The 26774-nt window shown below is 39.7% G+C and overlaps 1 protein-coding gene across 2 annotated transcripts in view; it reads right to left on the bottom strand.

Annotated features, from left to right (window-relative positions):
- ITGB8 (integrin subunit beta 8) overlaps positions 1 to 22946 on the bottom strand; it is a 49120-nt gene extending 26174 nt beyond the window's left edge. Inside the window, exons 1-4 of one of the 2 annotated variants that reach the window (XM_074537071.1) lie at positions 21876 to 22946; positions 7147 to 7232; positions 4378 to 4552; positions 1607 to 1853 (exon numbers count right to left, since the gene is read on the bottom strand). In XM_074537071.1, the coding sequence (XP_074393172.1) occupies positions 1607 to 1853; positions 4378 to 4552; positions 7147 to 7232; positions 21876 to 22005 (638 nt within the window). In that variant the 5' untranslated portion in view covers positions 22006 to 22946. The remainder of the gene's footprint in view (positions 1 to 1606; positions 1854 to 4377; positions 4553 to 7146; positions 7233 to 21875) is intronic. The other variant, XM_074537060.1, reaches the window with a different exon arrangement.
- Between the last annotated feature and the right edge of the window lie 3828 nt (positions 22947 to 26774).

Genomic DNA, 26774 nt, shown 5'->3' with positions numbered 1-26774 from the left:
CATGTGAAATTAAGTTCAGTGGGAAGTAGTTATAATTAACTACAAAGAATGTATATTATCTTGTATTTTATGGAATTGTGTATATAATCACTTAGCTAATATGTTAACATTATATATGTAGTGTTTCATACAGAACAAAAAATGCAACAAGAGGGATGGGATGATCTCAGGGATTATATAAAACCTTTTGAAATATCTACAGCGCGGTACAACTTTGCTTTTCATTATCCTGAGAAAAGACTATTATACTGTAACAGTAAGATCTTTTAATAGGTTGCTACACAGGCTACTGAACTGTAATAAAATCTAACTTCCTATACCCACTAGTGTTACATAACTGTATGCAAAATTAATGCTGATATTAATAATAATTACCTCATCAAATAGATGAGAAAATTCATTTTCAGTAACATCACAGCAAATTATACTTTCTCAAATTATGCATAAGGGAGAAAGTTTGATTTTTATCATAGGTAAGCTAGTGAAGCAGCACTTGTACAGGTCATTGACCTGGGACCCATTCCCAGATGTGAGTAATGGCACAAGTTGAAGTGCTCATCCATTCCAGAGGGGCTGAGCAGCTTTCAACTCTTAATTTCTACTGCATTCAGACTGTAACCTACTCCCCTCCAAATCAAGGTACAGTCAAAGAAGAGAAATTGGCATTGAAAGGATTAATCCCTTTGCAGATGTCTCCTCTTAGGCAAAATACATTGTGACCTAGAAATGCTAATCAATATCCACTCACTATATATAGATGGTCTAGATGACTGCTTTATCCAAAGGCAGTCACATCTCTAGAAGGAACTCCACTACTAGGAACCAATTCAAAACCCACTGAAATCACAAAGGGTACTTAGGGACTTCACAAAACTTTGGATCATGTCTTCCCAGGAAAGGCAAGCAAGAAAGTATGAAGAATTAAATATTCACTTTTCCAACTACTATCATTTATACAGCTCTGAGTTTGTTGTGCATAATCTTGTTCTCCGGGGGTTTTGGAAGCGATTCCTCACTTTATGTAAGTGTTGAACCCAAGGTATATAAGGCATGGCATGAACAAAGAAATGCAGAACATCTTTTGTATTTAAAAGAGGAGCTACTTCACATTAGAACTGTAGATCAGAGAATCACTTATGTTCATTAAATGTGCTGAAAGAAACCACATCATGTTGACAAAAGTAGAATTATCACAAAAGAGTTAATGAATACATGACCATACACTAGAAAGTACCTAGATCAGAAAGTAAAAGCTTTGTGATGAATCTAGGTATTATACCCAAAATAATGGAAACCACAACAGTTGAATTCAAAATTAAATACAAAACATCACCAAAGCAGCATAGATTTTGGCTTGTTTTGCTAAAGAAAACACAGCATAATTTTTCTAATACAGAAACAGTTTTTCTGAAATCATTTAGCAGGTATTTCAGAAGGAATCACTGTAAAAGAATTTTCAGCATTTTCTTAGAAACTTTTTCAAAGAACTGTGGTACAAGGAAACTAAGATAAATTCTGAAGAATTTTAAAAATAAATATGTATAATGCATATTCTGCCATTAAATACATGTCTCTGTGCTACAGTAAATGTTAAAAGACTACATACCTGCACTGGTTATGGATTCTACCTGGATGAATGCTAATATAGGGTGACACAGTTTTATCCACATAGGATCCAAATCCAAGTCGAAAATCAAGAGAAATATTTTCCATCTTTTTAGATAAAGCAAATCCAACGGAATTTAACTTTTCTATATTGTTGTGCATAGAGGCTGAGACATCAACTAAATAGTAAAGATCCACAGGGTATTTCTCTAAAGGACGAACTTTTAACATAAAGTTTGCTTCACTTCCTGATTAAAAAAAGAAACAAATACATTTGTTTACTATTTTTGAATGGACATGCTTAAAAATACATTTATTTTTGTAGCAACCTCAGCACAAAGTTGTTTGTGTCAGCAAACAGAAAAACAAACAAACAAGAAAATCTCCCAAGAGTAAATGAAACCTTGAAGAAGCACTCAAAAATAAGCCATAAAGGGCTGTTTTGGAGAACATCTTGGTTTTTTTTCTTGCAGGAGCACTGTGCAATTTATTGTAAAAATCTGACTTCTCTCCATTTTGTTTTAAATTCATGGTTATGCAATCCCTTTGGCGTTACAACAAAAAGCAGTTGTGGCTTACAAAGGACACAGATCTGCATACAAATTGGGGTCAGTCACTTCAAGGTTGTCACTTCAAAGTATGTAAATGTATCCTGCAAATAGTTTGTCATATGACAGAATCTAAAACTACACACCACAAGGACAGCACAGCCTCAAAAATTCACATAAATAATGATACAAGTTTATCCCAAACTGCTCATCAAATCCCAAAGATTTGATGAGGAAACTCTGTGGAATAAAAATACATATATTTTATTAAAATGTTTTAATATTAAAAAAAATCATCTTTTGGTCTATACAAAATAGAACTCTTATTTCAAGATGATAGATGTTAATGCTTTAGAAGCTGCTAATACCAGTCCTCACATTTTTGCTTGTCTAATATTCTGTAATGTCAGCAAAATGACTGAATTGGTTTGTATGGGCAGAGTGGGTACAGTAATTCACAGTTTCAAACTAGCCATCATTTTATGTCATCCACAGGGTGAGCTCACAGCAGAATTGAGTTCAGGATCTTCATGTGATGAGTGGAGAATCTAATCCAGTATTGTGCAATGAAGATACAGCAAAGGACAGGAGGAAGGAAGATGTTACAGAAGAACTATGCAGGTTTTCAATTAAAACTATCAAAAGGTACATCCAGTATAGAGATCAGACTCATAAAATTTAAATATGCAAAGTACTTTCTTCCAATGGTCTTTGAACATAATCTATCTGAAAATGTCAGGATTTGTCTGTATTAGGTCTTGCATGAGGAAAACAATTTCAGTGTGCTGTAATTTATGTTTCCTCTTTGCCAATGTAAATTGAATTACGTTTTGCAAACGACCCTTACAGGTCTCCAGTTTGCATAGAGTGAGATACTGAGTGCAGCTTTTGTTTTTTTTCCCACATAAATCCTAAATGATGAGTATTTGAAAACAGTGGCAAACCCCCCCCAGTATCAAAACAAAAGCATCTTTGTCTGCATGATTATACTGTAGCAAATGTCTGTTTTGAGAAAAAACTATAGTGGTATATCTGTGTGTTTCCCTGAGGTGGAAAATATGGGCAAGATATCTATGTATAAAAAAGTTTTTATTCTGGAGTCCTTGAAATTTCATTCTTTTGCCTCCCTGATGCAAAAACTTCTACAAAGCATAAGGAACTCCAAACTTAATTTCATTATTTACTGAAAAAATGGTTAATGAAACCAAATTTGAGAAAGCTAACTTTTTTTCCTATGAATCCAGTATGCCTTTGGAAATAAATGTGATCACAGACAGGGCTTAGAGGTAGCTCAGTTGCTCGAACCATTTCTCGAAGCAGAGATCAGTCACTTCTTTAGAAGGAGAGTGAAGAAAGGAGATGGGCTGATGCTACCTTGACTGTTTTATTATTATAAAGTGTGAAAAACAGAGATCCTTTGTGCTTTACACTCACGCAGATCCTTCCTTTTCCCCTTGTAATTGACAGAAAATTATCATTTCTACAGTGAAGATCAGCAAAATACTTCTCCTAAACATTTAATGTTTTTCAGACAAAGACTGATCCCTCTCACATATCTCTTTCTCTTTGCAAAAGAAATAAATTAAATTTTATTGAGTGAAAGATAATCCTGCATCCCTTTATATCACCTTCACTTCAGCTGTTGGCTACAGCTTTTTTAGAGACAGAGTATGAGCACTTAGTTAACTAGATTTGTGCTGAGGGCAAATGGAGATTTACTAGTTATAAAAAAATTCAGGCAGTGAACAGCTAAGTCTTCTTTAGGAATGTAGTCTTTTCTTATGTTATGGTTTTGGTATTTTTCTAGTTGTCTAGTCAATGCACTTGAAAGTAGAGAAATAATTAAGAAGTTTATCAAATTATGAATTTAGGGATTATAACTCTATTTTCTCTCAGAATGAATATATATACACATGTAAGGCAAAACTGTTAGTGTAAGTGGCTAAAAAAATCAAGAAACTACAAAAGAAAACAGGAAAGAACACCTAAAATTCCCTTTCCACTTATTACTTGCATTATTCCAAGCTGTGTTTGACAGAAACAATTCTTGGTGCAGATGATACTTGAATATGGGAGCAACACCATTACAGTTCTACAATACAATGCTATAGCATCATTCTTCCAAATAATTATTCCAGATGCCTCTTCACAAAATATCTGTACTTAGAACTATTGTTTTTATTTTAAATTTATTATAATATGATTGTGTTAGAGATGACCCAACCTGGACGCAGTTGGACTGAAACTTTTCCTGGTGTCACTTGTGTATTTGTTTCATGGTCACTAGGTATTGTGACATGAACCGTAGGGTTTTCAACCAAATCTGATTGGCAGCCTCTTTTCATTAAGTTGAAAACAGTGTCACAGCGTCCCTTCTGTGTTGTGCCAGCCATGAAATCCTGTTTAATAAGAAAGAAAAAGTACAAAACAATCTGAGCTGAAAAAAAACTGTATAAACTTCAAAGGATGAAGAAAACCAAAATAACGGTCTTTGAAACAATAAAATATGCTACTATAATTGCATAAATTATAGGACAAGTTCATGAAGCCATATGTTTTTAATAATGGCAATGATGCAATATTTAAATTAGAAGTTAAACCTAATTTCACATTGACTCTTTTCTACACAAAAAAAAATTTTAAATGAGAAATAGGATCTTGCACAATCAGAACAATCTGACTTTGGAGAAAAAGGAAATTACACACTGTTATTATGTCACTTAAAAAAGTTCTGTGCCATGCTATGAGCTCATTTTAGCAAGAAAGCATCATTCCCACAACATCAAAAGAGGTTAGTTTTCAGAAGAATCCATTGGTAATGTTACTCAGGCTGATATTTAGTAGGAGCACCAGAGGTCAGCTCTAGATTTAGCCAGCTTGAATTTATCTATCTCACTACACAAAGTCCATAGACCTGCTGAACTACATCATTTCAATTCCTGGAAAGAGGAATCCATGTATAATTACAGGAGTGGACAGTTTAGGATGTCACCAACATAAAAAAGCCCTGGTAGCTTTTTTATGCTTTTTAATGAAAAGTGATTAGTAAAAGGATGATGTCAGAAGCAGCCCATCCTTTTCTGCATTGAAAGAAAAAAGTTGTCCAAAATTGTGCCAAAATGATCCAATCCAAAATTCCTTCCTGACCACTAATCTGATGATTAATACGATTCTGAACATGTGTGTGTGGGGGGAAAGACAAGATCTCTTGTATTCTTTCAAAGTATTGGTCCATCTGAGTCAAAGCTGGAGACCAACCAAACAAAGGACAAGCTCTGATCTTTCAGATGAAAATGGCAAAAACAAGCAATCTAAACTACAGCGAACTGTGTATTAGACAATAAATAGTTATCCAGACCCTGTAAAGACTAGAGAAAGCCCCTGAACAATGAAATATGACAGTCCTATATCTTGTTTTCCTATCTTCAAAGCTTCTTTTTGTAGTCTATCCCAGATATATTTTTTCTATAACCAAACCTATTATTAAAACCAACGCATTGCTTTTTAAGTTACTACTATTTACATATTCTTTAGTGGATACTTTTCAAAAAGCTAGATTTTTAAATGCATAAGAATTTAGCTACTCTTGTTATCAGTAATGACTAATAGATTTGTAGTGTTTTCTGAGGTCCACTGTGTGTAGGTATAAATTCAAAGCATTTCAAGAGTTCCTCAGGCCTGATTATCTTATTAAAAAGATGTTTCTCATGAAGCAGGCGGCTAAGCTGCACTGCAATATTTCCACCTGCAATAATACTAGTTATGCTGTCCCATAACCATGGATGGTGTGTAGGTGAGCCAGCTATTTAAGAGGGTTTGAGAAAGCCCTGGTGTCCATGAACAGCTCTCAGGATTGAGAAGTGATGCAGGACAAGCAGAGCAGAAGTGAAACTGGCCAAGGCCATGTGCCTACTTAGAAGGGGACGTACTGCAGCTCCAAAGCACTGGAGAGTTAGCAAATGCGGTTCTGTAATAAATGCAGATGGAGGAGGATAAAGCTTTGCCCTTTGTAAGACAGGACATGGGGCCAGAATAATGAACACTGTAATCCATTGTGCCATCTACACGTGCTAAGCTTCCTCTGGGAAAACAATCCCTGCATGCCTCTACCCATCCTTGCATTACTCAGCCTTGTACCTTTGGCAGACTAAGTTAATAATTCCAAGACATAGATATTACAGTGCATTACTCTTCTTATCTCTGCAAGATACACCCCAGGAACTTATCTACCTTCTCTGCTGCTAACCGGAAAGCTACCACTGGTAATTTCCACATGAATTTAAAGAGCATATGAGCTTGCGATTGACAGTGAAATTCTTCAAAAGCTTGCTCCTCTGAAGTGATTATTCAAAATCATGTTATCAACAGGGTTATGTGTTTTCTGTCAAACAAAAGCAAAAATTCTCATATTCTTATAGCTTGAACAGTAACAATAATTTCAGAATAATTCTTGCTACCTAAGATCTATCTTCCGTGCCAAGTCTCAGAACTGATAGTTTCCAGTGTCAAAATGAGAAAAGCATAATTTTTTCCATTTGTGATAGGATCATAATATAGGGTGAAGCTGAAGTCAACTCCACTGTTAGCAGAACCTTTTGCTAAATGCAGTAGACATATATGTATAGACTTGTTTTCATATATGATAAGGACTTAATACAAAGTACTGATAAGTAATTTTGCTTTGGAAACCAAAAACTGTTAAAATCTCAAAGTTACTGTAAGTCTGCCAAAGCTGTCTACAAAGCAGATGGAATGCATTAGGAAGGTCTCACTTTATTTAAAATTACTGCAATTTTCCAAATAAAAGGTTGCATTTTCTCCTTTGGAAACAAAATGTATTTCACATGATTTCTCAGGTTCTGTCTCTAGGGGTCATTTAAAGATTTTCTTGCTATTTCTCACTATAATTTTCTCGGTGTAAAGGTCTTTATCTTTACAAAGATCAGAAGCAGCTAAAATATAAAGTCAAATGTAATTAAGCAAAATGCCATACCTCTTGAGCACACCATCCACACTCTGGACCCAAAGCAAGACACTTTGTGCATGTTACTGCATTTGAAGTGGCACATCTGCTTTCCGCTGCAATGAAATACAAACCAAAACATTCATGATTTATGATGATATGTGAAATTGTAAAATATCTAATTTTAAACCAACATTTCAAAAATGACTTCTCCAGATTCAGAGTGATGACAATATATTAAAACAGAAGTAGAACATAACAAAGGCACTGCGGCAATGGAACAGAATTTTCTTTTCTCTACAGTCTAGAAATATTTGCACAAATTGAATAAACTCCATTCAAAATTAACAAGGCCAAATTTTTAAGATCCTGATTTAGAATAATTTTGAAGTGCAAGTTTATCTTTGGCATGTATCTTGCTGATTTACTGCCTAAGAGAAAAGAATTTACTAGGTAGCTTATCATTTCACAGACATTTTCCCTTTAAGTCATTTACACTTGACTGAATTATTCATTATTCACTCCTCATGAAACCCAAAGTATTTTCTCACCTTCTATAAATATTCTCCCTCTGCATATTCATTTTTGCAATGAATAGTTTCCCAGAAGAGGCAGATTTTCTTTTCCAGAAGCAAATAGAAATGAATCCAACACTACATGTGTCACAGATTGAAGACACATCATTCTGTACCAACAATTGCAAAAATTGTGCCTACTTACATGTCTACCAGCAAAGTCCTTTATATCCTTTTCACGTCTTTGTTTTATAGATCATTGCTTAAGTTACTACTCTTTCCTATGAAACTTTGGCAGTTGGTATGGAGAAGAAGAGTCTTTTCAAGGGACTGGGTCAGCTCAGCTAGAATGTCAGCATTAGTGTATCCTTTCACCATGTTGAGCACAAGCCTCTTGCAGACCAGCGCACCTCTAAAGAAGACAGAGGTCACCTGCTAGGAGTTATACGGAGGGCCCAAAATGCACAGCTCGGTAGTACTGTGTTAAACAACATTGCTTTCTGGCATGTTCAGCATGCCATATTAGAAAATATAAAGGGAGTAAAATAAATTTAATTTCTACATACAAAGGCTACATATGTTAGTTGGTCCATTGTGATAGTGCGCATCATCATATCAAAACAGCATATCAAAACAGTTTGATGAAGAGTTTGGTTTTCATCCAAAGTTTTGATGACATGATTGTCTGAGATTATTTCCTTCTAACGTGAAATAATAAAGCAAACCATCTTTCTTTTTAGGCAATGAGACAAACTTCTCATAGTGAGCAGTTGCATTAGGAGAATATGTACTAAAATACCTTTTTTTAAAATTTATTTTGCTGATTTCATCTGTAGATTCTAAGATGAGATCCTGTATCATATAAACACCTAGTATTCAAGAGGTCACTTAGAACGATGGCTGATGCAAGGCACTAATCACAATTTGCACATTGTTCTTATTATCAACAACACATACACCAGTATTAACAAGCCTAGTGCAGCAAAGCTGTAGCATTATACTGATAATGTGTAGATTAGTGGCAATTTAATTAATTTCAAAGGTCAAACCAACATTTCTATTTCATATCAACTGCTGCTGACAATTTTTGCCATGAAGGCAATGTGATGAAAAAAAGCATAAATGAAAAGGAGAGCTACAGGTATGATATAAACAGTAAGTTGAAAAGCAGACCAGGAAAGTGCTGGAATGCAGGGAAAACTGATTAAAGGGTGGGAGAGGTTGGTAGGGGTAAAGAAGGAGTTGCTAAGGAGAATGAAAAGAACAAGACAAAATCTGAAGGGATTTTTTTTGTTTCCTTTTGTTATAAAAACAAGCATAGCAAGTTTTACTTGGATGTGAAATGAGAGCAAGCTCATTCAGCACTAACACAATAAAACTTTTTTTTGTAATTATAAGAAGACAGCAACTGTACTTTATGCAGTTCTAGTTCTGCACTCTGAAAGAACAGTCCTAGAGGCCATAGAAAATGTTACCACATACTGCATGAGAGGGGAAAAAGTATGAAGATTTTGAGTAGGTACTGACATGTACAGGGTTGTAGACCTTGCCACAGATCCTTTTTTAGACAGTATTCATAAAGTGCAAAGAGTCAGAATGAAAAGTTGTTGAAAGACTAAAAATAAAAGGAATGTAATTGTTCTTGGCACACAAACACCCCTCCCATCTTCAACTGGATATCAAAGATAGCAGAGATGAAAGGCGTTACAAGAAAAAGAGAGTGATAAATTCAGTAAAGTGTCAAAGGACAAGGAAAAATATAAGTTGCTGATCTGCAGTCTAATAGTGGTTTTAAGACCACCATGGAGCAAAATAGGGAGAAAATTACATGAATTTTGAGGTTACCCATTCAAGTTAATATTCATTGCAAGAGACAGAGCTGGTCCGATAAGAATAAATAGCTGACATGAAAAAATGAGAAACCTGTGTTTCGAGCTATTCAGATACGGAATAAGGAAGATTAATTCCTAGTCATTGCAATCAGTAAACCAAGTAAGCCAAATAATAAGTATGGTCTAATTAATTTCCTGCAATAATATCTGAGACTCCTTTCTTAAAACATATAATCCTATCTGCAAAACACATACTTTAATTTAAATGCCATTGACCACACAGCACAATATTAACACCTTTTTTAATATGCACTTCCTAAAAACCCCAACAATATGTGTCTATGTGCCATTTTCCAGATGCATTGGAAAGCTGACTGAAAAATAACTGTATGATTAGTTTATTGAATCTATTGAAACTTGATTTAGTTTATTAATACAGCCTGTCCAGTAAAACATAGGGGGGTCTGTGTCTTTCTGACTTTGCAGACTGCTAAGTCAGAAACAATATCTTAAAATCTAGTTTCAGTGTGATCACATTAACAAATGAGATATACAGTACTCCTGGATGCAAAACTCTTTGGTGATAACTCTCCAGTCTCAAGAGCTCAATTTTCATAACATTAAGTCGCAGATTGGCAATAGAGAAGCCTGGTACCATTGGAACAAAAGGTTGAAATTTTATGTTTTTAATAACAAGAAACTTGAAAAAGTTGAATTAATTTCTTTATTTATTATTCTGTCTACATCACTACTCTGGTTCCCAAGTACACAGTCCATAATAACAGTAACATTTATGGACATGCTTTCATTCATCAAATATTTAGTATTTAGTTGTAAACCTACACTAAAACCATAACTGTTGAAGTATAAACTTTTTGGTTGCTTTAAAAAACCATGGTAAAGCAAGAAATATTTTTTTATGAGTTGACTTAAAAAAGAATGGAGATTTTTCCTGCCACTTCACCAAAAACAGAGTCCAGACAAGACTGAGTTACTGTTCAGCCAAAGCTAAGGGCTAGTTTCTACTGGCGTAGTTTGAACTGATGTATGCCAAAAGGTATTTTCGACAAGGGCCAAATTCTGTGCTGAGAACTGCAAAGGCATATGCATATAATAAAAAGTGCATCAGGTTAAACTACACTTTTCCAGCCTACTCCACAAAATTACAACCATGCTCCAACAACTGCAGCTATTTACAGTGATCACAGGTGTGGCAAGCCTAGACTGTCTGCAACAAGAAGGGATCAAGGCAAGACAAACATCCTATATGTTATAATTATATCCTGCCTCCTTATTATGAAAGTAACCTTATCACAATCAGGGTATTTATCTCAGAGATGAAATAGCAATAAAGCACTCTGGCGTCTCAGAGGGGGATGTTAAACAGGTTTTCAAACAGACAGCACTTTGTTCAAGTACAGCCAAGAATTTGGATTTGTATCAGCTTCACAGTTGGTACACGCTTGCGCTGGCTTCGGAGGGTGTACCACTTGCTTTCTTAAAAGAGAAAGCCAAAATATAGCTTGCAGCTTTTGTTCCCTGATCATGGCCCTCACACTGGTGAACACTCATTGAGGCAAGCAGATAGGAAAATATCCAGCTTCCACAGAGCTGGTTTTCCTTCAATTGTGCATCTAATCTTGTTCTAGGGCAGCCATCAGCCAGGCTATCCCCCTGCACAGATAATGAATGAGGCCTTCACTAACTCATGTATAGCCTAATTTATGAGGAAAGCTGCAGCTTTTATGCAGTAAACCGCAGTTACTTTCACTTTTCTGTCTTCAGAGCAGAGCAGCAGGACCCTGCAGAGGGGACAGGCAGTGGCCGTCCCCCCTAACACAGGGCTTCCCCACTCGCTCTGGCTGGGCAGGCAGGTACAATGAAAAGCATCATAAAAATGCTACAGAGGAGGGATTATTTTTCCATGATTATTATGTTGGACAGTTACTTGCTCAGATTACAGGAAAAAAAAATGAGTGTCTGTGCTTTAACTGCCAATCCTAAAACCTAGTCCTGGAATTAGGGATTTCCCCACCCCCCCTTTTTTTTTTCTAAATAAGAAATAATTCTCTCTGCCTTTTGTGCCATACCTTAAAAACACACTATGACATCACCAGATTTTCCAATAAGATTACAAGGTATACCTCAAAATCAGCTTTAAGAGGTACTCAACCTTGGCCAGGAAAGGAGATCTCAACTTGAATACTGTACACTTTTTATGCTTTATAATAAAATTCTAAGATTACTTCAAAAGAATACCAAACAACTTTTCTTTCCTCTCCCATTTTTTCTATTTCATATGGCATTTGTTAAGTTGTTTCATTTCGTCATTAACTTTTGGGCACTTTAGTTTCACTATTGAGACAGAAAGAATCTAAGCTGCACACTGATTTTAAAATGGTTTTTGCCAGTAACAAAAGAAGCAGTAAACTAAAACTCTGCATGGCAGAGGACATGTTTTTGCTATGAAAATAAAGATGTATAAAACAAAGGTGAAAAACACTATTAAATTCTGAGCTCTCAAAAAATACTTCTGTAAATCTGGCACATGAGTAAAACACCTTTCCAAACAAACAAACAAGATAAAAACCCCTCCAAACCAAACTAATCAACTTTTACAGTGTTCCTAATAGAAAAATGGAACTGGAAGAGATAAACCATAATGTGGTTACAGAAGTGGTAAGAGGCAGAGGTAAGAATCGAATAAGTCTTTGCACATCAAAATAAATGCAATGAAAATAATCACTAGTGAACAACTCCTCATAACTGATAGGGACTTCCCATTCCTAACTTTACCATTTTATCCCCCCCCACAAACACACCGAGAGTTTTGGGGTTCCCAAATTAATCTGCATTACCTTATGAAGAAAGTACCTTTTAAACATGAGAGTCATTAGTTACAGCTACACAGGTGATTTACAAAGCCATTAAAATGCAAAGTCATGCAGAAGTCTGCCCTGCGTGAATTTGTGCCTTTGCAAAGCACGCAGGAAAAACCACCAAGATCTTCCTTTTTTGCACATTGCGCAAGGTCTGAGTGACGTCACTGGAGAGAGCTGACACTGGATTTCAGCTGAACAGCGCAGACAAAAGGGGAGGACACCTCTGTCAGCGCAGCATTGGGAGAGCCCTGGCAGAGAACAAGAGTCATAGCTGATGCTGGAGGATAGAAAATGCTTTGAAAGTCTGCTCTGTAAAGGCACATTGACATGGAGTTCCCAAAAAGCGAATGGACACTTCTGTAATTAGAGAGGATATTCACATTAAGCTTTGAGGCAGTTATATAAAGATCAATAAGGGGAAGTGCCGGGTTCAGCATTTCAGTCAGAATAAGCCCATGTGGCACTACAGGTTGGGGGGAAAAGGGGCTGGAAAGCTGCTGGTGAAAAAGACATTGAGATTCTGGAGCATGCCCAGAGAAAGACAAGGGAGCTGGGGAAGGGTGTGGCACAAGTCTTAATAGGAGCAGCTGAGGGAGCTAGAGTGGTTTAATCTAGAGAAATGGAGGCTCAGGGGTGGGGAGGGGGGCTTATCATCTTCTACAATTACCTGAAAAGGATATTGCAGCAAGGTGGGGGTTGGCCTCTTCTCCCAGCTAACAAACATTAACACAAAATGGCCTCAAGTTGTGCTGGGGAAGGTTTAGATTGGGTATCAGGAAAAATATCTTCACTGAAAGGGTTGTCAAGCCTTGGAACAGGCTGCCCAGGGAAATGGTAGAGCCATCATCCACTGGACATGTGGATGTGATGCTTAGGAACATGACTTAGTGGTGGGCTTGTGCTGGGTTAGGTTGAGAATCTTGAGGATCTTTTCCAGACTAAATGATGCTATGATTCAAGGAGATACTTCTGAAATTCTCTGAGCCCACCTGTGTCTTTCTTATACTCATCTCTCTGAAAAGTTCCAGCACGTACATGAAGGTTGCACATTAAGATGAAGACTTGGGGAACATAAGCCTCAGACAGATGCATAGCAACCCAAGTTTTTCACCTATATATAGCAATTTTGAAGGGTTTTGTTTTCCCGAAAGATTCATATAACAGCCTTTTTGAAAAGGTACTACCTGTAGTAGCTACTGGTACTGCAGTTAGGACTCAAAAACACAACATTCAAACCACAGTCTCAGACATGGCCTTGACTATGAGAGACAGAACTATTGACTACTCCAGTCTGACTTTGTTCCCAAGCGACAATACAGAATGAAAACAAGCAATGCAACCTTGAAATTTTTTTTGTCTCTTGGCCAACTTTACTTGTAGCCTCTCCTTTCCATGAAACTTCCTGCTTTTCTGGGAGATGGTTACATTTTGTTGATGCAATTCATGCCTGCAAACAATGAGTCAAAGCCTACTTGGCTTCAGAAACTAATCTATCCTGTCTCTTGCAAATAAAACATACAGGAAAATTTACTAGGATTATATCATTAGAACAGACTAATTTCCCACAGTCATAAAAGCCAATGCTTCTATGGCACAGGTTTGATGGTCCTGTTTGTACAGCTTTACACCAATAAAAATGCAAAGCATATGGAACCAGAGAGCTTAAAAAATTTGGGTTTTTTTAATCCCTTGATTTCAAGGAAACTTCAAGATGTGTGGAGTTGTGTTCATTCAGTTTCCTAGGATGGAACATGGGCATAGGAAAAACTGTACTCCAGTCATCCACAGCTGCTAGAAACTCCCTCAGAGTAGACCAGCTTGAATACAGTCATGCTGCTTCAGCAAAGCCTGGAATGGCTACTGCCATATACCACTGCTAATTTAATTTCTTTTGTATTAGTAAGCACTGCTAGCAGGTAGTCTATCAACAGCCCAGAATGGTTGGTATTTTCCTGTGTATTCTATAAAGTCTTACCTAATCAGGAGGTCACGATGGTTATAAAGGTAGATAAAAATGACTATTTTCTGCCTGCTTAAGAAGATCAACCTTGAATAAAAGACCAGCCCAAGCTTTATCTCCCACCATCTTCTATAACTGTACCTCCTTAAACCAGGCCTTCAACTCCTAATTGTTTCTCTAAAGTACCCTTTTATTGCATGTCTAATCATCACCAAATTGCTGCTTTCTGCCCTATAGGAGCATGACCTCATCCTGGCACTGTCTCTCCATTCACATACCCAGCAGCAGTGCAGAGGATCCTAATAGCTCAGGGCTATTTCTTCCCACACAGTGTCACCAAAGACAACCTGATAGATTCTTAGTCCATAGCAATGCAAATAGCTTACTTCATTCTCATTTATCTGCAAACATGGTGGTTTGGAACAAATCTATTCTAGTTCGAAATTCCCGAGCTGACGACCTAGGGGAACAAGTCCCTCAGCTCTGAACACAAAATGATAAACTGAATTGTGCTTTTACACAAGATTTTCCTGAAACCAAAAGCTGTGCACGTGTGGATTAGGGAGACAGATCATTGAACATACATAGTTTACACTTGCAATGAGAAAACCTCAAGAATATGAAATAAAAGCTAAGACTGGTATCAGAGAGGATAACCACCATTCCCTAAGGATTTGTATGTAGTCCACAAGATTGGGAGGAGCATTTACTCAAGAGGGCTATTTAAAAAATGTTACTGTTTTCTAGAATACCAAGTCTACGGTATTTGTTATTTCAGTAATCTGCTTTTCAATAGGATTTTCAATCTCCAAAGATGGTTATTGTCCCTGAGACAAATTGGTAAAAAACTTTCTGGGATTTTTTTCATAATTAAAAACCTCAAAACCCAACCCACCTGTCTAGGAACAGACACTGCACAACATCTATTTTAGGTTTAGCCTGTTAAATTTTATAATTTGGGGGCAAAGATTACACAAAATATGGCAGTGGGCTATAAAATATACGGACTCACATACTAATTATAAGTAAACTACAGGTGCTCACAGACTGTTTGAATGCAAGCTTCTCCTTCTGCTCTTTCAAGGAAGTATTCACATTTGTGTAGGGTCTGCAGGTGCAGCTTAAATGCTGTCTTAAGGGACAGACTTCAAACGTGCAAATTCTAGGCTTTAAACAGGTAGTGGTTTATTTAACGTTCTGAAGTAATGCCACAACATTTCTAACAGCAAAATGCACTCCAACAGCTTTGCTTAGCTTGGAAGAGGCTACTTGCTGATGTCATTAGTTTTATTTAGTTACTTTGTGCCATTTGTGCCATTGTGTAAGTTGTTACAAGTTTTCTTATTTCCTGGTAGTCTTGTTTGAGCAAAAAGATGGGAACTTGGTTGATTTTGGGAAGAAGCTCCCATCTGAGAGAAGCAAGTTGTCCTCAGCACAGTACTAACCCTTTCCACCCTGCAGAGATAAGGTGGAAATAAATTGTACTCTCAAGTATAGAACAAACAGAATTCACTTAGCCTAATTCCCTTGAACATAGAGAAGGAACAGAATTTATTTTAGAAAGGGCAGCTACTGGACTACTTTTGTGATGTCACCATACACCATGCAGCTGTATTCATAACACTGCTACAACAGCAAAACACCAAAAATACCAGTCTTCAATATTTGAACCCAATGAACTACTGCTACTAACAACCTAACTCCCAAATCAGTGGGCAGAGAAGAGGCCTGAAGTAAAATGAAAATCAAACATGCAGGAACATCATTTGACCTGCCTAAAGCTACAGAAATTTCTTTCTCCAATAACCATAGTTAAAATATTTGTCTCAGCATCTTTTGATGACCATAAATACTTCAGACTCATTATTATTGTCACCATGGGTAAATACCAAGAAGTTACCACAGGCATATGACAATGAAGTCATGGGAAGCAGAGAAACATATAAAGAAAAAAGTCAATTATGAGCTTTGCAAAGTTTTCAATTTAGGCCAATTTAGCCTCAGCTAGAAGTTGCTTTTTTGGCAGCTTTCTAATGCTGTAAATTCTGATCATCCTGAAACACTTACATTTTGCTCAAGGGGTTATTCTTGTTCTGCCACCAGAACAAGGGGGAATCCTGAATGGCTGGCAAGAAGCTTACTTTTCTTCTTGGAGAAAGGTTCCATTACAGTGTACAGTGAACTAATTCATTAGAGCCCCACTTCCTTCCCAAAAGTTAAACTAAATAGCCCAAGTCCATTTATGTAAACTGCCAAAAGGAAAAAAATTAATGAAGTTCAAGTACTTAGAAAAGAATAACAGACCATATCCTACTTTGTCCATCAAAAATTATGTTTGCCTAAGCAGATGAGAAAGAATTATTACATCTTTCCACTGGTTAAACAGAAGTCAGCAATTAGTACAGGAGATACAGCAACTTTGAAAACAAGATTTTGCTGAAAAGGAGGTTGCATGTAGAAAGAGAAGCACTGAGGTCTTAAGAATTTTATTTAAAAAAAACCCCAAAACAAAGAAAGTTTATTAACAAAACGGAAACTACATCCTTCTCCACTCTTCTGTTTTCAGTAAATTCATCTTGAGAAGTCAAATTTATACCAAGATGTCTAAATTACCAGTTACAGCAAAAGCTCTGAATAGTTCACATATATAAGTTTTGAAAATATAACATACAACTTTAGTGCCATTTATATATTTTAAGAACACTAAACAAACTTTAAAGGTCAGAACACCAAGCTATTCCACTTGTTCTTCTTACCCTGACAGAACTCATTCAATCACTGCCTTAGATACACCTATTCTGAACTAAGAAAGTACACTTTTTCTATAATCAGTTTTTAAAATATACGTTGTTGAAAAAATCATGTAGGTAATGCAGATTTAATTTATAAATTAAGGTTAATGTTCCTTACATCAGGCCTATTCACAGAATCATAGCATAGAATCAGACTAATTTAGGTTGGAAAGGACCACTAAGATCAACCCAATACTGCCAAGTCCACCAGTAATCCTCTACATTGATACATATCTCATGAAAAACTTAAGTTCATATGCACCTGTCTGAGGCTTCTCTTTGAGTTTTTGTCCTGAATGATTCCACCTTCATATAAGTCGGGGAACTTTTCAGAGATGAGGATAAGAAAGGCACATGTAGGCACAGGAGTACCTCCTTGAATCATAGCATCATTTAGACTGGAAAAGATCCTTTAAATCCTCTGGTCCAACTGTTCACTGCTACTAAAAAGTCTTCTTAAATATCAGCAGCCCATGTCAACTTACATAATTTCTAAATAAAATATCTTCCATTTTTCTTCTCCTATAGTAATTAGTTCTAATTGTCCCAAACTCAAGACAGAACATGGATAAGTCATCACAAATTCTTCACAGGGATTTGAAAACTATTACCGGTATTTAAGTGCTCTATAAAGTATAAGGGTGGTTATAATATGACATTTTAATGTCTGCTTGTGGAATGGGGGTCATTTAGCTTCCATGAAGTTCACATTCTGACATCTTTTCAATGGTCTGGGGAAGTCAAGTAAATTAAACTTAGATTGTACGGAAAATCAAATTTATTCATTTAGGCCTCTTGACTAATGGGGTCTAATTTTTCTTTTCTCAGTTGTTGCAGTTCCAGTTTAAAGGCCCAAAAAGAAGCAACTGCCTCTTCAAACTGTAGAGAGTATTTCTGATGCATGCACTCTTCAGACTGCCTTGACAAGTTTCCTCAGCAACAGCATATCCAAACTAACAGAGGCAACCTTTCCAGAGCACCAAGAGAATGGTTATTGCTCTTCTAGTTCATAAACTGCCCCTCTCCTCTCTTTCCCCAGCCTCATCTCAAACACCTGTAGCATGAAAACACTGTAAACACTACACATGCAATGAGTTTCATTCAATTTGCAAAAACCATAAAATAAAAAAAAACACCTTACCACAGAAGCCCTCCAGAGACATGAAATTGCAACCGATTATGAAAAGTGCGCAATTTGCAAAGCAAATGTATTCATGTCATTGGCAAAATATGCTCCTTGAGCAATGTGCACATAAACAAACCTCTCCCTCACCATTCCTCAGAACTGCAGCTTACAGCCTGCTCAAACTGCCAGGTTGTTTTTCCCCAAATGCTGGTTTCCAAAAGGTTGGCTTTCCCAAAGATGGTCCATTAGCCCTCAGGAGCAGATCACCCAGGCAGACTCAGGAAACGGAAAATGGGTCTTCTCTTCTTGCATTGTTTTAAGCCTCAGGAAATGCCAAACTGGCTCAGTGTTGGGTATTCCATATAACACAGCTTCTTCCACTGAGACTCAACAGAAAATGGGCCACATGGGTACACAAGAGATTTAACAGACAAACGCCAATTAAAGCTATCATGATATATCTTTTATTTCAGACTTTATTGTGTGCTTGTGTGTGTGTCATGAGACATTTCTCGATCACCTCTCTTCAAAAACTTCCATGGGTGGCTTGAATAGCTTTCCTTATTCCTTTGAGAAGTAACACGAGTAATGGTTTATAAAACTTTCTGACTAGAGGGGTCACATGGAAATCGGATGTGACCAGACTGGCGAAGCACCAAAGACCTTAATGGGAGAAAATTAACGAATCAGAAGTCATGCAATTGGCATAAATCAATTAACAACTGACCCCTTCATGATCACAGATCCCCTACTTTCCCCAGTGGTCTTTCCAAATCACACTCTCAAGAAGACTGAAAATACAAACATTTAAAGTTGGTATTTAAAGAGACCTGTCAATCACAATTATCTAAGAGAATTGTTGTGTGACTGTTCCCCAACTTTTAGTTCAGACATAAAGATTTTCATTCCATCCCATTCCTCTTTGCACATCACAAGTACACTGTGTTTATATGAGCTTCAAAGAGGAATAACTCCCTGAGTATTTTGGAAAGCACCAAATACCTTCATTTTCATATTTTAATATTAATTATAACTGGTTTTGGGACACTGTGGAGATTTGAACCAATGTCATCTATTAACCCTGACCAATCAGTCATTCTTCAGTACTTGAACCCCACATAACCCCTGTGCTTATACAGCAGGTAAAAAATAAGAGTTTCAGCAGTTGGTTTCTGACCAAGGCAAGGGAACTGTATTCACTGAAGCAAGCATTTACTCAACTGGTTAGCACAATGCATACACATGCTTTTGCTGCAGAATCCAGCTTTTATTCAGTTCACTGGTTTACACCTTTAGGAGTTTGTCAGGTTTAATCCTCCAACATAAATGCACAGATCTGTAGAAATCCCTACAGAACTAGCTTGATTCTTATGTCAGGTATTTGTTATAATTGGCTTACTGAACTGCAAATTTCCTTTTGGTGAGACTTATTGAACAAGGGGCTCTTTGTAGAAGGCAGCAACACTACTCTTTTTATCTGAGCTTACAGGACCTGTAATTTGGGAATTGCAAATTTACAGCTTTGTGAGATTTCCTTTTGCACTCATTATAACTTCAAACCCTGCACCAAATTCTACCTTTACTTATCCCCAAGCAATGACTCTCATCTCAAACTGCAGTTTGCAGAACAAATACCTCAGGTAGTATAAAGCTCTCAATTTTTCAAGTAAAGAGCCACAAATGCTCCAAAAAGAATTAAATAAATTTGAGTTCCATGTACATTTCATATTAATTCCAGTCTCTTTTAGAACTGGAGATTCAGTGCAACAGATATGCAGGTTCTGCCAACTCTGCACATAAATAAACTGGACTTGCTGATGGCACAGGAACAGCATGATGCTTTTCTCCATGCCCAGCACTGTCGATGCAGGAGCAGAGAGGAGTGGCTGCTTGAACAAAGCCATGCTGCCAAATATCTGTACATGGAGCTGCTGCCCAGTCTCTCTCAAAGCAGCCTGCAGACATTCAAAGAATCCAGGTGGTGCTGCACTGGCTACCACAGCCAAATGTAAAAAATCACAAATAACATTAATAATAACAAAAAATTTCACGTGTTCATTCACAGAAAAACAAAACAAAACACTCTTCTTGCTTCAACTGCGGCTGTAGCCTATAAAGTGATTATGTATGAAGGAAAGAATTCAGTGTGCTTTCAGCTTTCATGAATTAGCAGAGGTTTCAAATGAAAAGGAAAAAACAAGGTCTATGTGAGTTACAGCCTGCCCAATCTGAGAGCTGTTGTCACAATAAACACATAACCCATGACGCATTGCCCATATATATTTTCACTATGAAGCACAACAAAGACAGCAAGCATCTTTTGGCACAAAAGCCCCATGCACAACCTCCCCCCTGTGGCATTCTGTTCTGATGCATTATTTGCACTAGTATGTACCCAGGAACTACACTCATGAGCAAGTACAACACTGCATTCAGGCACAGAACCATCCTCTTCATAAAGTTTCAATTAGCCTTTCAACTCAATTGCACTGTATAAAAAAAAAATCTGGGATACTACACACGAGATGCCATGTTTCATAAGAAATTTAATAATATATTTTATTTTTCCTATTGACATTTAGTTTGGTTCTGAATTCAAAGTACAAAGCCAAAAAAGTAAAATAAATTATCCTGTGAAAGTTAACAAATTATTCCATTGTTTTTAATAGCACTGGGCAAATCCTACTGAATTAGGCATGAATTTGTCACATATGCAATGAAGAACTTAAGACTAATATATTGTTCCCATTGTAAATCTTAGTTTCAGAGGCTACATGTTAACATTTTAAATCAGCTCCAGGCTTAAGCTGGGAAATGCCAATTATTCCACAAACAGAAAAAATACAGAAAGATGACTGATAACCAGATCTGCTTTTATGATCACTGCTAGCTAAATAATTATGAAATACTACACTAACCTGCTTGCTCTGTCAACTGCTGCACTATCTAAGGTGCATTTGCACAAACCCCCCTCAGCCTGCACACATTAAAACTTATGCTGGGGGCTTTGAGAAGCAATTCCACAACGCGAGGGGTTACCCACATTCATCAGAGCCTTTTTCACCCGAGAACGATAGCTCCCGGGAAACTGTCAACATGCACGTTATCCCAAGGTAAACAGAAGACAATCTTCTCGTAGCTCTATCCCTATTTAACCCTGCCATTGCATGCCATAGAAACGACGTAAAAACAAAGTGTTGCCATCCCCAAGAACTGTCCATCCCTAGCTCGGTTCCCCGGGAGGGTGCGGTGCCGCTTCACGGAGTATTGTGGAGGGTGCACTTCAGGACCCGCAGCACCCCGGAGTGCGATAGTCCCGCCGGCTTCTCGGGAGCTACCACGGCTCCCTAAAGGCGGGACGCCCCCGGCGTGGGCAGTTCAATCCTGGGCTGGCCCCGGCCGTGTGAGGCTTGGTCAGGAGCCGCTCCAGCCCGGCTATCCCTGCAGGTACCGTCCGCCCGCCAGCTCGGCCCGGCCGGCCGGCGAGTGCCGGTGGCGCCGGGCGGTCCCAGCTGTCAGCGCTGCGCCCCAAGGCAGCCGCCGGGCCCGGGCAAGCCCCCCGCCCCCGCACGACCCCGCGCCAGAACCGAACCCAGCCACAGCCCCAGCCAGCCGGGGCACGGCGAGCAGCCCTAGGCGCTCGGACACTTACAGCGCTGGCAGAGTCCCGGCACGGCCGCCAGCAGCCGGGCCGCCCCAAGGAAGGCTCCGGGGCCGCGCTGGCACCTGGGCACGGAGACGATCCCCGCGGTGAGGCACGCCAGCAGCGGCACCCACATCATGCGCCGCGGCCGGCACTGCTCCCGCTCCCTCTTCTCGGGGCCGCGTCTCGGCGCCGCGGCGCGCTCAGTCCCGGCCCCCGCGGGGGCGGCGGCGGCGGGGCCGGGGGAGGGGCGGCGGCGGGCCCGGCACAGGTAGGGCGCTCGCAGGGGCGGGCGGGGGCCGCCGCATCTCGGGGGCAGCGCCTGCCGCGCCCCTGCGCCCCGCCAGGACCTGCCCTCCCCCGGCGGCAGAGGGGCCCCGGCCGAGCGCGGAGCTTGGCTCCCTCCATCCGCCTCCAGCCCGGCGGGCCAGGGGCGCCTCGCCGCCCGCGCTGCCTGGGGGGCGCGGGGAGGCTCCTGGCACCGCGCGGGGAGCGGCGACGGCGGCTCCGCACCTCCCTCGGAAGGAGAGGGCGGCTGCCGGGGGGGGGCGGAGACGGCCGCCCCCTGCCCGCCCCCGCCGGGGCCAGGTGGGCGCTGCCCGCCGCCGCCGGGGCCGCCTCTCCGCGCCGGGGGGACGGGGTCTGCTGAGGACGGGCAGGGGAGGGCCGGAGGTCGCGGCCGGCGGCGCTGCGCCGCGCTGTCCGGCCCCAGCGCGGAGGGTGCGCGCCGGGCCCGCAGCTCCCCGCAGGTTGCCAGGAGACGGCAGCGGGGCAGGTTCCGCGGGCGGGAATGCGGGGGCGGGCCCGGGCCCGGCGGTGAAGTCACTGCGCCCGCCCGCGCCTTTGTTTGGCGGCGGCTTCGGTTGCGGTTCCCCGAGCTCGGCACGGCCGCTGCCCCCGGGGGGGGAGGCGGGCGAAGGCCGCGAGCACAGCGCTGCGCCGCCGGCCCCCGCCACACTTCGCCCGCCGCCGTGGCCCTGTAGCAGCCGCTCCGCCCCGCTCCGCCGGCTGGGCCGGCCTTCGCTCCATGTGACCCCACCGCCGCTTGCTTGTGCGACCCTCGCCGTCAGCGCCTCCGTAACCCGCGGCCCTGCCCAGCGGCCCCAGGAGCGCCGCCGTTTCCCCCGGGCCCTCCCGCTGGCAGCAGCACTGGTGCGGCCGGCAAAACTTCACTACCTAAAACCACCTCCCCTGCTTTACCGCCCTCCCCGAATGATTTCTGCCCGGAGTTTCCACCCCTCCGGGCGCAGTGGGAGTAACGCAAAGGTTAACCGTGTGCGGAAAGTACCGCGCCTTGCCGGCCAGGAAAGCCCCACCGGGCCAAGGTGCGATCTCGGCCGCCGCCCCGCCCCGCCCGGCCCCGCTCCGCTCCCCGGAGGAGCTCTCTGTATCTCCGGCCCCTGTGCTCCTCTGCAGGGGTCCGCTCCCCGCGGAGGCTCTGGGTGGTGGAGGCGTTTTGCCGGCAGGTAACCCACCTGGGCACGTCGCCCTGTCACAAGCCGGTGGCCGGGCCCCGCCCGGCGGCGTTACGGGGTAGGTGTGCCGACCTCGGGTCTCTGAGGGCCAGCCCTGGGGCATCCTTCATTTCTGATGCCGGCAACAGATGACAGCGCACGCAGGATCCTAAAAAGATCTCTGTGCTGCATCCAAGTCTGCCTATGCGGGGTACAACGTTAATAAATCCTGCAAATGCAACCAGTGTAAATAATGTGCTGTTTCACTCTCTTTACGAATGAAGGGCTGCAGAAGCCTTTTCAGATCCTGTGCTAAGCCTTGGGAAGCTATGGATGGTTTAGCATCTGAATGTCAGAGGTCAGAAACTGAGCACGGTAAGTTTGTTCAAGAGTGCTGAGGAAGAGCTGGCACTGTAGCAATCTTGTGGTCCCACTCCTGGGAGTTTTTAAATGATGTATCATGTTTTTTGCTTCATTTTGGAAAAATCCCCCATTTCAGACATCTGACTATCATTCCTTGAGTGGTCACAGCCCAAATGGGGATATGGGATGTGAGAAAGCCATATGCAATGACATTCAGAAAGAAATGCAACATCTACAGGACTTCAAAGATTGTGACATTCTCAACCTAAAAGCTCTATGATTTCAGAGGTCACAGTCTCAAACGCTGTAGGTGGAGAGCTACATGTCCCTTGAGAACTCAGTTGGGTGCTGTTTGAAATGAGATACACTTGTGACAGGTGAACCGAACTTAATTTACTCCTATTGGGTACTGTAATGTCTATAGATCATGATGTTGCAAATTTATGGTGATTCAAATGTATCTGGAAAAAAAGGATTCGGATGATACATCAAGAAATTCAAGGAAATATCTTTAAACAAAATGCCATCAGAAGCAAAAGTGACTGAAACTGGGATATCTCTATTTTGGATTTTTCACCTGCATAGTTCTAAGTGGTGCTGATAGGAAGAATGATACAGTTGATATCCCATACAGGTACATTGTGTATGAAACTATTTATTAGACAGAATGTAAATTATCATAAACAGCATAAAAATGACTATGTCCTCAAGAGCATGAATTATCTTCTGAGTTTCTAAGCAAAGGCTGTTCATCATACATGTAGGAATCAGTCACTACATGCACTACTCCTGATGAGAACATCATGCAAAGATTTGGTATTCTGGGCAGAAAGACAATACCTGCAGTTTAATATGGAGGAATAAACATGGATCATTTTCATAAAAATCTGATACTAAGGTTACCAAAATGAAACTACTCTGGTCATTAACTTAAACCCTGAAAACATAACAAAAAGGATGCCAATGTTGGGTGAGAACTGTGCACTTTGAATAAAGTCACCAGTAAAAGAGCTAAGAGCTGAAGATACAAATAGTTTAGGCCTCAATGTCTAGAGGCTTCTGTAAGAGTTTAAAGTATAGTCTGCTGCTTTATGTAAAATGCCCTATTTCTTTAGCTTCATTCTTCTCATGGTGACATCCAAGGACTTGAAAACATTTACTTTGCAATGATATCACCTTTGAATATATTGTTATTTAGACAATTTTTGTCTATATGCAATAATAAACATTTTTGTCTATATACAATAATATTTATTGTGTTTATAATGCAATAATATAATTAGGCAGGAGTTTTGAATAATAATTCTAGGCTTGCAGGTGGAGAAACTTAATCATCCAAGGTCACATATGAGAGTATGTAACTCTTAAACTCCTGTAACAAGGAATTTAACACAACTGGAAATGGATTTAGAGTCTCAATCCATTGTCCTATCCACAGGGCTGTGAAATCTTGAAGCAATGTGTTTGTGGAATCTCTGTCCTTGGAGAGAGTTGAAACTTAGCTGAACGTGTTCCCAAGCAGACTGAACTAATTGAACCTGTTTTCAGCAGAGGGATGGTTGGGCCTCAGGGGGCTTTTTCCAAACTAAGTTATTCTACAAATTTTTGTGGTGGAAACTGTGTTATTATATTACATGTATCCCAAATTTCTTGAAGTGTTATAACTGTGGCTTCTTTCCAGTATTTACATTTGCTTTATTGAAACAAAATGCAATTGTCTATCACATTGTTGGTGAATAGTCTCTCTTTTCAGGAAACAGCTTTGAAAATATTGCATCTGCAATGAATGTTAACTAGAGCTGGTCAAAAACCCCAAAACTTTTCTTACAAAAACCATGTTCCTTTTTTGGTTGAATGTTTCCAACCATCTTTAATGTGCCATTTCTTGGGGGAGAGTCCAAACCAGGACTGCAAAGGGAAGATTGATGGTATTTTGCAACTAGTATCAAAGCTTTTTTAAAATGAAAAGTGTTATTTATCCAATCTTGTGATTTCTTACATTATTATGGAATCTTAGACACAATTAAAATCCCCATAAAAAGTATTTTGGTGTTGTTACATTAATTCTACTTTCCTCCAACTTCCCCATTTTAATAGTATAAAATCCTGCAAGAGTATAGTAATTGTTTTGGACTTGTTGGTTTTGCTCGATCCCACTGACATGCAAATGTGAATTTTTTTTGCAGTATAACTAACAAAAAGAATCATATGCTTGTCTGTCAGATACTATTGCATTTGCTGTCACTTGTGTTCATTTCTTTATACAATATTTGAATCTAAAACTGCATCTGTTTCATATAAAAAGGTCAGTGTATTGTGCAAATCCATTATATTCCATCAATTAAAAATGATAGAATAATTCAAAATCAATTACTATTCCCAAAAAAAAACAGTTGCTAAGAAGGCCTTTTCCTCAGAAGTACAGACTATGAACAATCCACCTATGCTGTTTATTATATACAGAAAAATTCTACATTTAATTCCAGCTGCCTAATGCAGTACACAATTTTTTTAACAAAATGTGCTTTTATTTTCTAATTCTGAAAAAGAAAATGTGATGAAAAATGTGATGCATTTCCTTATAAGATATTAAAACTGTGCACATTGTTTTTAGTTCTAGCCTCAGTTCTGGTAAGAACTGTCAATGTCAGTTTCCAAACTAGAAAAATCTTTACTCCCCAAAATAGTATTTTTCCTTATTTTTTTCATTAATACCTACCTTATTTACTAGCCCATGCTACTGAACTTCCTGAAGTATATGGCACAAAGAGCAAATGGTCCATTTTACTGTAAAACAGTAATCCACATTGTCCAATAATCTATTTAATTTTTTGTGAAGGCTTACTTTGATTTCAGGTGGATATTTTATGTGAATTTACAAACCTTACTTAGGTTTGCAACTTCAGTAGGCCTGCATGAAACTATCTGGCAGCATCTGAACCAATACCTTGTTTGCATTTACCCTCTCAGTGTTAACAGTTTGGTCAATGTCATGCAGAGACAGGTGGAATTCCACTTTTTATTTTCCATATACTCAGCCTGGTGACTTATGTATACTGCATCTAAGTGCTGTTGTTATTCATAATATATT

The sequence above is a fragment of the Zonotrichia albicollis genome, chromosome 1 (genome assembly GCF_047830755.1).
Source record: "Zonotrichia albicollis isolate bZonAlb1 chromosome 1, bZonAlb1.hap1, whole genome shotgun sequence".
In the NCBI taxonomy this organism is placed as follows: Eukaryota; Metazoa; Chordata; class Aves; order Passeriformes; family Passerellidae; genus Zonotrichia; species Zonotrichia albicollis.
The sequence above is the reverse complement of the archived record's forward strand: the minus strand, read 5'-3'. Positions and strand labels throughout refer to the sequence as shown.